A 13075-nucleotide genomic window follows, 5' to 3' on the forward strand; every position below is an offset into this window, starting at 1 on the left:
GATCACGATGATGAAAAGATTGTAATGGTGACTGCCAGTTATGTACCCAGAACCTACTGAGTGTCTACCATATTGCTTAGGTTCTTTCATTTAATTTCCAAAAGCCTACAGGGTAGCTTCTGTGGGTCCCACTTTACTGATGAGGCAACTTGCCCAAGGTTGGTCAAGGTGACTGAGCTGGTAAACAGTGAAATGCATTTGAACTCAGGACCATGGGACTCCGAAGTTTGTGTTCTTTTCACTTTACTGGTTTCCTTCACTGGCTTCCCATTGCCCAACAGCTGAGTTTCTGAGACTGTGCCCTGGGGACATCACCGTATAAGATGTTAACAATACATTTTCTTTTTCTTTTTTTTGGAGACAGGGTCTCTGTCACCCAGGCTGGAGTCCAGTGTCATGTCACGATCACAGCTCACTGCAGCCTCAACCTCCTGGACTCAAACAATCCTCCCACCTCAGCCTCCCTAGTCACTGTGACTACAGGAGTGCACCACCACACCCGACTAATTTATTTTTATTTTTTGTAGAGATGGAATTTTGCTTGTTGCCCAGGCTGGTCTCAAACTCTCGGGCTAAAGTGATCCTCCTGCCTGAGTCTCTCAAAGTGCTGGGATTACAGGCATTAGCCACTGTACCTGGCCATAAATTTTCCTTAAACAACAAAGTGTGTGGTGGTGGGCATGGGAGGCCTGTGGTTAAATCCATTTGGGACTAGCTCCCTGTGTTGCCTCCTCTTGGAGAATTCCTGGCATATTAGCATAGTAAAGGCTTTGATGCATCTGCAATTAAAGAACAAAACCAAAACCCTTTAACCCAGAGTTTTCCAAGGGCACTTTGCCATGGAAGCCTTTTGCACAGAGCATCTGTCAGTCTGAAGGACTGGTGTTCCTCGGCACACAGTCTAGGAACCGCTGGGCTTCTGGCTCAAGTTGCAGGCCCTTGGCCCAGTTGGTTCACAGGCCCCTGTGCAGCTTCTCTGGTTTCACCTCCTCTTGTGCCCTGGGTCAAACTTCTGTTCTGGCCATAGCTCACGGCTCACAATTCCTCCAGCCAGAGAGGGTGTTCATGCCTCCATGAGGGTCTTCCTCTGCCTGGCATTCTGTTTCTGCCCTCCCTCCTCTATGTGCTTTCAGGAATGTACTAGCTGGAATGTCCCCTGCTCAGAAGCATTTTCCCAAGCCTTTTTTTTTGAGATGGAATCTCGCTCTGTCACCCAGGCTTGAGTGCAGTGGCGTAATCTCGGCTTACTGCAACCTCCGCCTCCCAGATTGAAGTGATTCTCATTCTTCAGCCTCCCAAGTAGCTGGGACTACAGGCTCACTCCACCACACCTGGCTAATTTTGTTTTTTTTGTAATTATAGTAGTGATGGGGTTTCACCATGTTGGCCAGGCTGGTCTTGAACTCCTGGACTCAAGTGATCCTCCTGCCTTGGCCTCCCAAAGTGCTGGTATCACAGATGTGAGCCACCGTGCCCGGCCTGCATTTTCCCAAGCCTTCTAACCAGAGCTAATCACCTACCCCATGATTGCACCATCCATGTACCTAGCACTTACTTTTAGTACAGCTTGTCTCTCTGTGTATATTGAATAATATTTATTTATTTATTTGTTTGTTTTTTTGTTTTTTTTTTTGTTTTTGAGATGGAGTCTTGCTCTGTCGCCCAGGCTGGAGTGCAGTGGCACCATCTCGGCTCACTGCAAGCTCCGCCTCCCAGGTTCACGCCATTCTCCTGCCTCAGCCTCCTGAGTAGCTGGGACTACAGGCGCCCGCCACCACGCCCAGCTAATTTTTTCTATTTTTAGTAGAGTCAGGGTTTCACCGTGTTAGCTAGGATGGTCTCGATCTCCTGACCTCGTGATCCACCTGCCTTGGCCTCCCAAAGTGTTGGGATTACAGGCATGAGCCACCGCACCCGGCTTGAATAATATTTATTTTTATGTGGCCGTCTTCTATTGCAGACCACGAATTTCTTTTTTTTCTTTTTTTTTTTTTTTTTTTTGAGACAGAGTCTCTGTTGCCCAGGGTGGAGTGCAATGGCACGATGTCAGCTCTCAGCTCACTGCAACCTCCAACACCGGGGTTCAAGCAATTCTCCCTCCCTCAGCCTCCCAAGTAGCTGGGATTACAGGCGCACGCCACCACGCCCAGCTAATTTCTTGTATTTTTAATAGAGATGGGGTTTCGCCATGTTGGCCAGGCTGGTCTCGAACTCCTCACCTCAGGTGATCTGCCCACCTTGGCCTCCCAAAGTACTGGGATTACAGGCATGAGCCACCACGCCCGGCTGACCGTGAACTTCTTAAAGGGTAGACTGTCTTCTTTATTTCAGAATCTTCAACACCAAGCACAGGGGCCTGATATGCAACAGATATTTGGCAGCTCAACTTCCTATTGTATTTTAGCATATTTTCTTAATATATATATGTATATATTTGTCTATAATTCATGACAGGTGCATTGGCTTGTGCCTATAATCCCAGCACTTTGGGAGTCTGAGGCCAGACCATCGCTTGAGGCCAGGAATTTGAGATTAGCCTGGGTAACATAGTGAGACCTCGTCTCTACATAAAAAAAAAATTAAATTAGCCAGGTGTGGTGGTGCATGTCTATAGTTCCAGCTACTCAGGAGGCTGAGACAGGAGGATCACTTGAGCCCAAGAGTTTGAGGCTGCAGTGAGCTATGAGCTCCCAGGCTGGAGTGCTATGCCATTGCACTCCAGCCTGGGTGACAGAGGGTGACCCTGTCTCTAAAAAAGAAAAAATAAAAGTAATTCATGCCCATTGTGGGATGTTAAAAAAAGTAAGAAGAAAAATCCATAATTCTGGAGGGATCAGGCAAATGATTTTCCACCTGGTGTTAACATAAGAACTGGCCAGGCGCCGTGTTACATGCCTGTAATCACAGCACTTTGGGAGGCCGAGCCAGGAGGATCACTTGAAGCCAGGAGTTCAAGACCAGCCTGGGCAACATGGCAAAACCCAGTCTGTACTAAAAAATACAAAAAGTAGCTGGGTGTGGTGGTGCATGCCTGTAATCCCAGCTACTCAGGAGGCTGAGGCATGAGAATCGCTTGAATCCAGGAGGCAGAGGTTGCAGTCAGCTAAGATCATGCCACTGCACTCCAGCCTGGGCGACAGAATGAGACCTTGTCTCAAAAAAAAAAAAAGAAAGAAAAAAGAAAAAAAGAATTACCTGGGTGAGCTTGTTAAAAATAGAAATGCTCATACTGCGCCTGGGCCACCCAGCTGCTGTCTCAGTGTGTGTGTGTGTGTGTGTGTGTGTGTGTGTATACATGTGTGCATATGTGTGTCTAATGAAATTCCAGCTGATTCTAAAACTCATCCATCCCTGTACCTAGCACTTACTTTTAGCACAACATCATCCATCATTAAGGGTCTGGTGATTCAAATATTTTTGTACTACAAACAAAGTTGTGATAAATATCTTTGTACGTAACTGTTTGTCTCTGGGTCTATTTATTGCCTTAGAATAGATTCCTAGAAGTGGAGTTACTGAGCCAAAGGGCAGGCAGGTTTTCAAGGCTCCCGGGACAAATCATCAATTACTCTGCAGAAAGACTGCGCCACTTCCCTCTCCCACCGGAGCCTCCGAGGGTGCTTGTCTCATCAAACCCCCACAATTATGGCCACTTTTGACAAGAAAGAATACGGGAATAGTTGCTATTAAATGTGAAAGAAAAATTGCCTAGCTGGGTGGTTTTTAAAGAAAGGCATTTAGCAAGCTTTTGAAGACTAATTACTGTTTAATCATCCTAGGAACACACAGGCTCATTATTTTCTTTTTGCAGAGACTGAGAATTGCAATGCATGGTTGGTAATTTTGCCAATGCTGTAAACACCCATCACTTCATTTTCCTAGAAAAGCTTTGCTCTCTCTATGTGTGAAGGATGAAGCCTGTGCGTTTCGTTCTCCCCAGACACTCAGCTAACGGGCAGGTCCTCTCAGCTGACAGCATCTCACCCGAGATACTAACACCTACAGTGTGGGCAGGGGACTGGCCGCCCACCGCGCAGAATGTTGCCCGAAGCTCAATGTTCTTAGCTGTCATATTTCATGTTTTCACCCTTTCCTCCTCCATCCATCTCTGGCAAGCAAGGGCACCCTGGCAGAGTTTCTTGAAGTTTGCCTGGACAGTTCATTCCTGCCTTAGAATGGAAAAGGCCGCCGGGCGCGGTGGCTCACGCCTGTAATCCCAGCACTTTGGGAGGCTGAAGCGGGCGGATCACGAGGTCAGGAGATCGAGACCATCCTGGCTAACATGGTGAAATCCCATCTCTACTAAAAATACAAAAAATTAGCCGGGCGTGGTGGCAGGTGCCTGTAGTCCCAGCTACTCAGGAGGCTGAGGCAGGAGAATGGCGTGAACCCGGGAGGCAGAGCTTGCAGTGAGCTGAGATCGTGCCACTGCACTCCAGCCTGGGTGACACAGCGAGACTCCAGTCTCAAAAAAAAAAAAAAAAAAAAAAAGGAGTGGAAAAGGCCCTTATTCCCTCCCCTGTGCTCCGGGATCTACAGTGTAGCTGGGAAAGAGAAGTTTCCAGGAGGGAAGACTGCCATGACCAAGTCCAAAGGAGGACAATGTTCATTCAAATGTTCAATATGCTCATCTTCTGACCCACAGCACAGCTACCGTTCTGGAAATCGATCCTAGAGAATACTTAGACATGTGCATAATGCTATTTGCAAGGACTTTCCCTACTGTTAGAAAACAAACAAACAAACAAAAACCTATTAACAGGCAACTGGTTAAATAAATGAGGGTCCTTCCATACTGTGGGATACCAGGCAGTTAAAAATAATGAGGCGAAACACCGAAAACGATAAGACAGACCTGTATAGACAATAAGTAAATATCTGCTGTTAAATGAGAATAGCAGGCGGAGGAAAAATATCCCTGTACAAAACAATCCTGTTTATGTAAAAGGAAATAATTTATTCAGTCAATATTCACTGAGGACCTACTACATGCCAGATACTGTGGATAAAAAGGCAAGCCACACAGAGCCCCTGTCCTCATGTAACACACATAGCCAGGGTGGATAAATAAATAGAAAAAAGACTGAGGCTGGGCACAGTGGCTCATGCCTGTAATCCCACGACTTTGGGAGGCCGAGGCGGGTGGATCACCTGAGGTCAAGAGTTCGAGACCAGCCTGGCCAACATGGCGAAACCCCCGTCACTACTAAAAATACAAAAAATTAGCTGGGCGTGGTGGTGGGCGCCTGTAATTCCAGCTACTCAGGAGGCTGAGGCAGGAGAACAGCTTGAACCCGAGAGGTGGAGATTGCAGTGAGCTGAGACCATGCCGTTGCACTCCAGCCTGGGCAACAATAGTGAAACTCCATCTAAAAAAAAAAAAAAGAAAGGAAACACACACACACACCACACACACACACACACACAGACACATGGAAACTCACCATTCAACATTCCTTTGATTCCTGAAGAGCTTTGGTATTAAAGAGTTTCCCATGAAAGGTCTGGACAGTCTTAGAGAGGCCATGCTTAGTAGTGATTCTTGGCCCTGGCTAAACATTAGAATCACCTGGGCAGCTTTAAAAACCTCCCAGTGTCAAAATTCACCCCAGACCAATTAAATGAGAATGTTTGAGGATGTGACCCAGGCATCAGCTTTTTAAAGATCTCCAGGTGATTCTAATATGCAGCTAACATTTGTAAACCTCTGCTCTAAGTTGTTGGATAGCAGGGGGAAGTGGGCTAGTTGTAAAACCTCTATCAACCAGCTGTGTGATCATGGGCAAGTTGCTTGATCTCTCTGAACTTTATTTTCCCTGCTCTAAAATGGGATCATACCTTCTTCACATGATAGAATGAGGCTTATCGAGAACATTATCAGAAAGAGCTCAGTCAATTGTAAAGCATGATATAAATATAAGATAATATTTTATTCTCTGACTTGGTTATCAGCTCAGAAGTAATAGGTGGAGCTGGGGTTCAGGCAGAGCAATGTTGAGTTAATGGTTAACAGAGAGAAAATAAAAGAAGCTGATTGGCTGGAATAGGAACGGCAGAGAGAAGATCAAAGGGCCCCTTAAACCATTTGCACTAAGGCAGGATCTACCCCTGTAGGATTCCAGGGTGACGCTAATGCCTGAGATTACATCTTCATCTTATTCCTAAAGCTCTGTTATTTTCTGTCTTTTTTTTTTTTGAGACAGAGTCTTGCTCTGTCGCCCAGGCTGGAGTGCAGTGGTGCAATCTTAGCTTGTTGCAATCTCCACCTCCTGGGTTCAAGCTATTCTTGTGCCTCAGCCTTCTGAGTTGCTGGAATTATAGGCGTGCACCACCATGCTCAACTAATTTTTGTAATTTTAGTAGAGACAGGGTTTCACCATGTTGGCCAGGCTGGTCTTGAACTCCTGGCCTCAAGCGATCCACCTGCCTCGGCCTCCCAAAGTGCTGAGCCACTAAGCCGGGCCAAGCTCTGTTATTTTCTCACTGGGTACTGCCAGTATGAAGAGCCAGAGATGGCAACTGTCTGGGTGAGAGGTCTGACCAGATGGGAAGGAGCTGAAGAGATTCTTCAGGCTCTGCTGGGAAGCTTTCAGCCAGACAGGGTCCCTTCCCTGGAGTCACCCTCACCAGCGACTTAAAGAATGGGAAATTCTCCTGGGCTTGTACACATGGGCCCGTCAGGCCAGGCTGCTGGCCCTGGAGACTTTGTGAGGGGCTAAGCCTGCCCTGGTGAGGAGGCCAAGGGGGCTGTGAGCCTGGGCTTTCCCTGCCCTTCCTTAACAAAGACCATCGCCCTCCCACCCTCTGAGTAAGGGGGTCAACACACAATTGTGCAGCAGCAAGCAGAGTGGAAATGCTTCTGTCTGACTCAGTCTACCTCCAGCTGAGTGCCCTCAACTCTTCTACTCAGACTTTCCCTTTCAACCCACCAACCCTTCATCCTTCCATAGTGTGCTCAGTAATGGATGTTGAGTGACTGAGAAAGTCCTAACTCGCAATGAGCTCCATTCACTGATAGATCTTGACATTTCATGATGACAGTTTTTTTTTTTTTTTTGAGACAGGGTCTCACTCTGTTACCCAGGTTGGAGTGCAGTGACACGATCTTGGCTCACTGCAACCTCCATCTCCCAGGCTCAAGTGATCCTCCCACCTCAGCCTCCCAAGTAGCTGGGACCACAGGCACCTACCACCATGCCCAGCTAATTTTTGTATTTTTCGTAGAGACAAAGTTTTGCCATGTTGCCCAGGCTGGTCTCAAACTCCTGAGCTCAAGCAATCCACCCACCTCAGCCTCACAAAGTGCTGGGATTACAGGTGTAAGCCACCTTTTTTTTTTTTTTCTTAAAAAAAAAATCTTTTGCTGGGCACGGTGGCTCACGCCTGTAATCCCAGCACTTTGGGAGGCCGAGGCGGGTGAATCACCTGAAGTCGGGAATTTGAGACCAGTCTGGTCAACATGGTGAAACCTCGTCTCTACTAAAAATACAAAAATTAGCCAGGCTTGGTGGCTCAAGCCTGTAATCCTAGCTACTCGGGAGACTGAGGCAGGGGAAACATTTGAACCCGGGAGGCGGAGGTTGCAGTGAGCCGAAATCGTGCCACTGCACTCCAGCCTGTGTGACAGTGCGAGACTCCTTCACAAAAAAAAAAAAAAGAAAAAAATTACCTTTTATTTGAGACAGGGTCTTGAACTCCTGGGCTCAGTGATTGTCCTGCCTCAGCCTCCCAAGCATCTGGGATTATAGGCAAATGCCAGCACACCTGGCCCTTTCTTTTTTAAAACAGGTGTCTGATTTCCCACCTCCATTCCTTCCACAGCCCAGAGAGGTAGGACATCATCTCTTCAGTTTTCTCTCTACTCACAGGTTTGATCTTTAACCTCTCAAGAACAATAAGCCAGAGAAACAGAGATAAGCGTTGAGTTGGGATTCAAGTTTACTTCAGCTGTTTCTGCCTGATCCACACATCCTAGGGCTCCTTCTTAAGTAGTTCTTTGCAACTTAAAGTGTATCCAAAAGTGATACTCCCTTCTTTTTTTTGAGACTGAGTCTTGCTCTGTCGCCCAGGCTGGAGTGCAGTGGTGTGATCTCGGCTCACTGCAACCTCCGCCTCCTGGGTTCAAGCGATTCTCATGCCTCAGCCTCTCGAGTAGCTGGGATTACAGGTGCCCACCACCATACTCTGCTAATTTTTGTATTTTTAGTAGAGATGGGGTTTCACCATGTTGGCCAGGCTGGTCTCCAACTCCTGACCTTAGGTAATCCACCTGCCTCAGCCTCCCAAAGTGTTGGGATCACAGGTGTGAGCCACTGTGCCTGCCTCCTTTTTTTAATTTTGAAAATTTCAAGCTTTCAGAAAAGGTACAAGAAATAGTACAATGAACACTTGTATATCCTTCACCTAGATTCATTTGTTGCTAGCATTTTGCCCATTTGCTTTATCTCTCCTCCTCTGTGTTTGTACACACACACACATACACACACACACACGCAAACATTTTTTAAAAATTATTTTAATTTTTGGCCGGGTGTGGTGGCTCATGGCTATAATTCCAACACTTTGGGAGCCCGAGGTAAGCAGGTCACTTGAGGCCAGGAGTTCGAGACCAGCCTGGGCAGCCTGGGCGAAACCCCGTCTCTATAAAAAATACAAAAAGTAGCCAGGCATGGTGGTATGTGCCTGTGGACCCGCTACTCAGGAGGCTGAGGTGGGAGTATCACTTGAGCCAGGGAGGTTGAAATTGCAGTGAGCCAAGATCTCACCACTGTGCTCCAGCCTGGGCAACAGAGTGAGATCCTGTCTCAAAAAAATTATTCTGGCCAGCCACGATGGCTCACGCCTATAATCCCAGCACTTTGGGAGGCCGAGGCAGGTGGATCACTTGAGGTCAGGAGTTCAAGACCAGCCTGACCAACACGGTGAAACCCCGTCTCTACTAAAAATACAAATTTAGCCAGGCATGGTGGTGCGCGCCTGTAATCCCAGCTACTCGGGAGGCTGAGGCAGGAGAATTGCTTGAACCCAGGAGGCGGACGTTGCAGTGAGCCGAGAACACACCACTGCGCTCCAGCCTGGGTGACAGAGTGAGACTTCCTCTCAAAAAAAAAAAAATTATTTCAATGTTTGCTAAATATTTTGAAAGTTAGTTGCAGGCATCATATTTCTAATATTACTTCACCATGTATCCCCTAAGAATGAGGACATTCTATATAATTACAGTATATTATCATGCTTGAGAAATTTAACATTAGGCTAAGCACAGTGGCTCATGCCTGTAATCCCAGCACTTTGGGAGGCTGAGGCAGGTGGATCACTTGAACCCAGGAATTTGAGACCAGCCTGGGCAATATGGCGAAATTTTGTCTCTACAAAACTTACAAAAAATTAGCCAGACATGGTGACGTACACCTGTGGTCCCAGCTACTCGGAGGCTGAGGTGGAAAGATTGCTAGAGCCCAGGAGGTTGAGGCTGCGGTGAGCCACGATCATGCCACTGCACTCCAGCCTGGATGACAGGGCAAGACACTGTTTCAAAAAAAAAGAAAGAAAGAAATTTAACATTAATACTATATTGTGATATATATTCCATATTCAATTTTCCCAATTGGCCCAATTATGTACTTGACTAGTTTTTTTTTTTTTTTTTTTTTTGAGTTGGAGTCTCGCTCTGTTGCCCAGGCTAGAGTGCAGTGGTGCGATCTTGGCTCACTGCAATCTCTGCCTCCTGGGTTCAAGCAATTCTCCTGCCTTAGCCTCCCGAGTAGCTGGGATTACAGGCACCTGTCACCATGCCTGGCTAATTTTTGTATTTTTAGTAGAGACAGGGTTTCACCATGTTGGTCAGACTGGTCTCAAACTCCTGACCTCAGGTGATCCACCCACCTTGGCCTCCCAAAGTGCTGGGATTACAGACATGAGCCACCGTGCCTGCCCTTGAATAGCTTTTTGAACAGATTGCATTTAGCGGTTCAGACCCTTTGGTCTCTTTTAATCTAGAGCAGTTTTTCAGACCATTTTGATCTTTTCTGACATGGATATTTTTGAAGAGTCCAAGCCAATTGTATTAAAACTATAATTATTTTATGCTATTTGAATTCTACACGTGATCTTGGTCCTAGAGTGTAAATTTTATCTATGCTGCCACCAGGTGGCGCACTTGGTAGGTCCTGGTCCTCAAAAACCCTCGTGAAAGGGCAACTTAAGGCAAGAAAACTCGTTTTGTCTCAATCAACTAAGGCTGTTATTTGGTAAAGCATATGATGTTGGCAGTGCCCATATATTTATAAAGGCATGTGGTGTCTTTTCCATAATCTGGGGATCTTGCTAATTAGGATTATAGTTTGGTAGACCTGTAATGGGTCCCAAGACTCTACCTTTCTTTTTTTTTTTTGAGACAGGGTCTCACTCTGCCACCCAGGCTGGAGTGCTGTGGCGTGATCACGGCTGACTGCAGCCTCAAACTCTTGCGCTCAAGCGATCCTCCCACCTCAGCCTCCCAAAGTGCTGGTATTACAGGCATGAGCCATTGTCCTGGCCAAGGTTCTGCATTTCTAACAATGGCCAAGTGATTGTGATGCTGCTGATTTGAAGAGCATGCTTTGAGTAGCAGGGGTTTAGAACAAGCCTATGAAGAACTATAATCTATTTACAATTAGTGGTTTCTGTTCTTGAGACAAAATCTCACTCTGTTGCCCAGGCTGGAGTGCAGTGGAGCCATCACGGCTCACTGCAGCCTTGACCCCTGAGGCTCAGGTGATCCTCCTGCTTCAGCCTCCTGAGTAGCTGGGATCACAGGCATGCACCACTACACCTGGCTAATTTAAAACATTTTTTGGAGACAGGATCTCTGTATGTTCCCCAGGCTGGTCTCGAACTCCTGGGCTCAAGGGATCCTCCCATCTTGCCCTCCCAAAGCGCCTCGACCTCCCAAAGTGCTGGGATTACAGGCATGAGCCATCATGCCTGGCCACTATTTTTTATATATATATATATATATATATTTAAACAATTTTGGCCCCCACAGTGGCTCATGCCTGTAATCCCAGCGCTTTGGGAGGTCAAGGCGGACAGATCACTTGAGGTCAGGAGTTTGAGGCCAGCCTGGCCAACGTGGCAAAACCCCATCTGTACTAAAAATACCAAAATTAGCTGGGCATGGTGGTGCATGCCTGCAGTCCCAGCTACCAGGGAGGCTGAGGTAGGAGAATTGCTTGAACCCGGGAGGTGGGGGTTGCAGTGAGCCGAAATCACGCCACTGTGGTCCAGCCTGGGTGACAGAGCAAGATTCTATCCCACCCCCCAAAACAAACAAACAAACAAACAAACAAACAAAAAAAGCAATTTTATAACTTTATTTGGTATATTTGATGATTAGCAGTTAGTTCACATTCACACCGACTGTAGATTTTTTTAAAGTGGTAACAGGTACGTAGGCAACCGAAGTGTATAGCTTGTTTGGTAAATCTTTATCTTCATTACATTTTCTGGACAACCGAACATGGATACAGTATGAGACGTTGCTTATTCCTTTGGCCCAGACAGCTTTGTTGAGCCTGGTATCAAAGTGTGCATCTGGAGTTCCCATCTCCTTCAGGGCAAGTTTCCGGAGCTCTTTGAGTGCCTGAGGGGCACGCTTCTTGAAGCCCACTCCATGAATGCACTTATGAATGTTGATGGGGTATTCTCGGGTCACCATCTCGTTGATGGCGGAATGACCCTTCTTCTTCTCATCACCCTTCTTTGCAGGAGCCATTCTGCCGGGCCCAAGTTGGAAAGGAAACTGGCCACTATTCTTACATCATAATCAGTAGTAAAGCTAGTCTCATCTTCCACTACTTCCCCTCTTCCTCCCTCTACTCCAGCCCCTTGGCCTTGCTTCTTTCCCAGAGGGCCTCGACCCTAGCTTTCCCTTCTGCCTCGCATGCCATTCCCCCAGATATCCTTCTGCTTGACTAATTTCCTTGTCTCCTGCAAGTTCTTAGCTCAAACCTTTCTTTTTTGTTTGTGTTTTGTTTTTGAAACAGGGTCTTGCTCTGTCACCCAGGCTGGCATACAGTGGCGTGATCATGGCTCACTATAGCCTCGACCTCCTGGGCTCAATTGATCCTCCCAAGCCTCCATAGTAGCTGGGACTACAGGCATGCATCACCATGCCCAGCTAATTTTTGTATTTTTTGTGGAGACGGGGTTTTGCCATGTTGCCCAGGCTGGTTTCAAACTCCTGAGCTTAAGCGATCCACCCACCTTGGCCTGTCAAAGTGAAAATTCACTTTCTTGATGAGGCTCACCCAGACCTCCTTATTAAACACTGCTGCCTCCCCCACCCCCTCACCCCCTCCCTTAACTTGCTTGATTCTTTGTTTCCTCCAGCCTTCTCCACCTTCTCACATATCATATAATCTACCTCCTGCGTTTATTGTTTATTTCTGTCTCCCCCTGCTAGAATCTAACTTCCATGAGGGAAGGGATCTTTGTCTGTCTATTGTCTTCACTGATATTTTCTGAGCACTTAGAACAGTGTCTGCATATAGTAGGTGCATATGAAATATTTGCTGAATGAATGAAGCTTAAAAGGACCTTCAAGATAACAGAGTCCAATCCCCTCATTTCATTGATGAAGAAAGGAGCCCTAGGTCTCTGGGCAAGACGAAGATTTGCCCAGGGTCACATAGACTGTGGGAATATTCTTCTTATTCTTCTAAATGAATACAATCTAAAAGCCGGACTGGTGTCTATCAGTTAATTTTCTAAGCTCTAATTTTTTTTATTTTTTAATTTGTGTTAGGTATTTTCCCCAAAGGATCTGAAGCAGTGGACAAGATGAGAGGTAATATAGAATGGAACAGTTAGGAGTCCAAATGGAAGAGATATCATCTAAAGGAAGAGGGAGTCAGCCTAACAGGCACTAGATCGTAGTTAATTACTCTAATGGGGGCAGAATTTGGCTCTGAGTCCTCTGGCAGCTGAGGTTAAACGGGAAGCACGTGGGACTCCATAACGTTCCTTGTCTGAGCTAAGGAAGACGGAGTGCTCCGCAGGGACTCACATCCAGGAGGAACCTGGTCCTGGAGAA

General features: G+C 46.7%; 1 protein-coding gene across 1 annotated transcript; it reads right to left on the reverse strand.

Annotated features, from left to right (window-relative positions):
* Positions 1 to 11339: 11339 nt before the first annotated feature.
* LOC468457 (large ribosomal subunit protein eL31-like) lies at positions 11340 to 12310 on the reverse strand. Its single transcript, XM_054670907.2, has one exon. The coding sequence runs from the start codon at positions 11753 to 11755 to the stop codon at positions 11381 to 11383; it is 375 nt and encodes a 124-aa protein (XP_054526882.1). The 5' UTR covers positions 11756 to 12310; the 3' UTR covers positions 11340 to 11380.
* Positions 12311 to 13075: the final 765 nt, after the last annotated feature.

This window comes from Pan troglodytes, chromosome 19, assembly GCF_028858775.2.
Source record: "Pan troglodytes isolate AG18354 chromosome 19, NHGRI_mPanTro3-v2.0_pri, whole genome shotgun sequence".
NCBI classification, from domain to species: Eukaryota; Metazoa; Chordata; class Mammalia; order Primates; family Hominidae; genus Pan; species Pan troglodytes.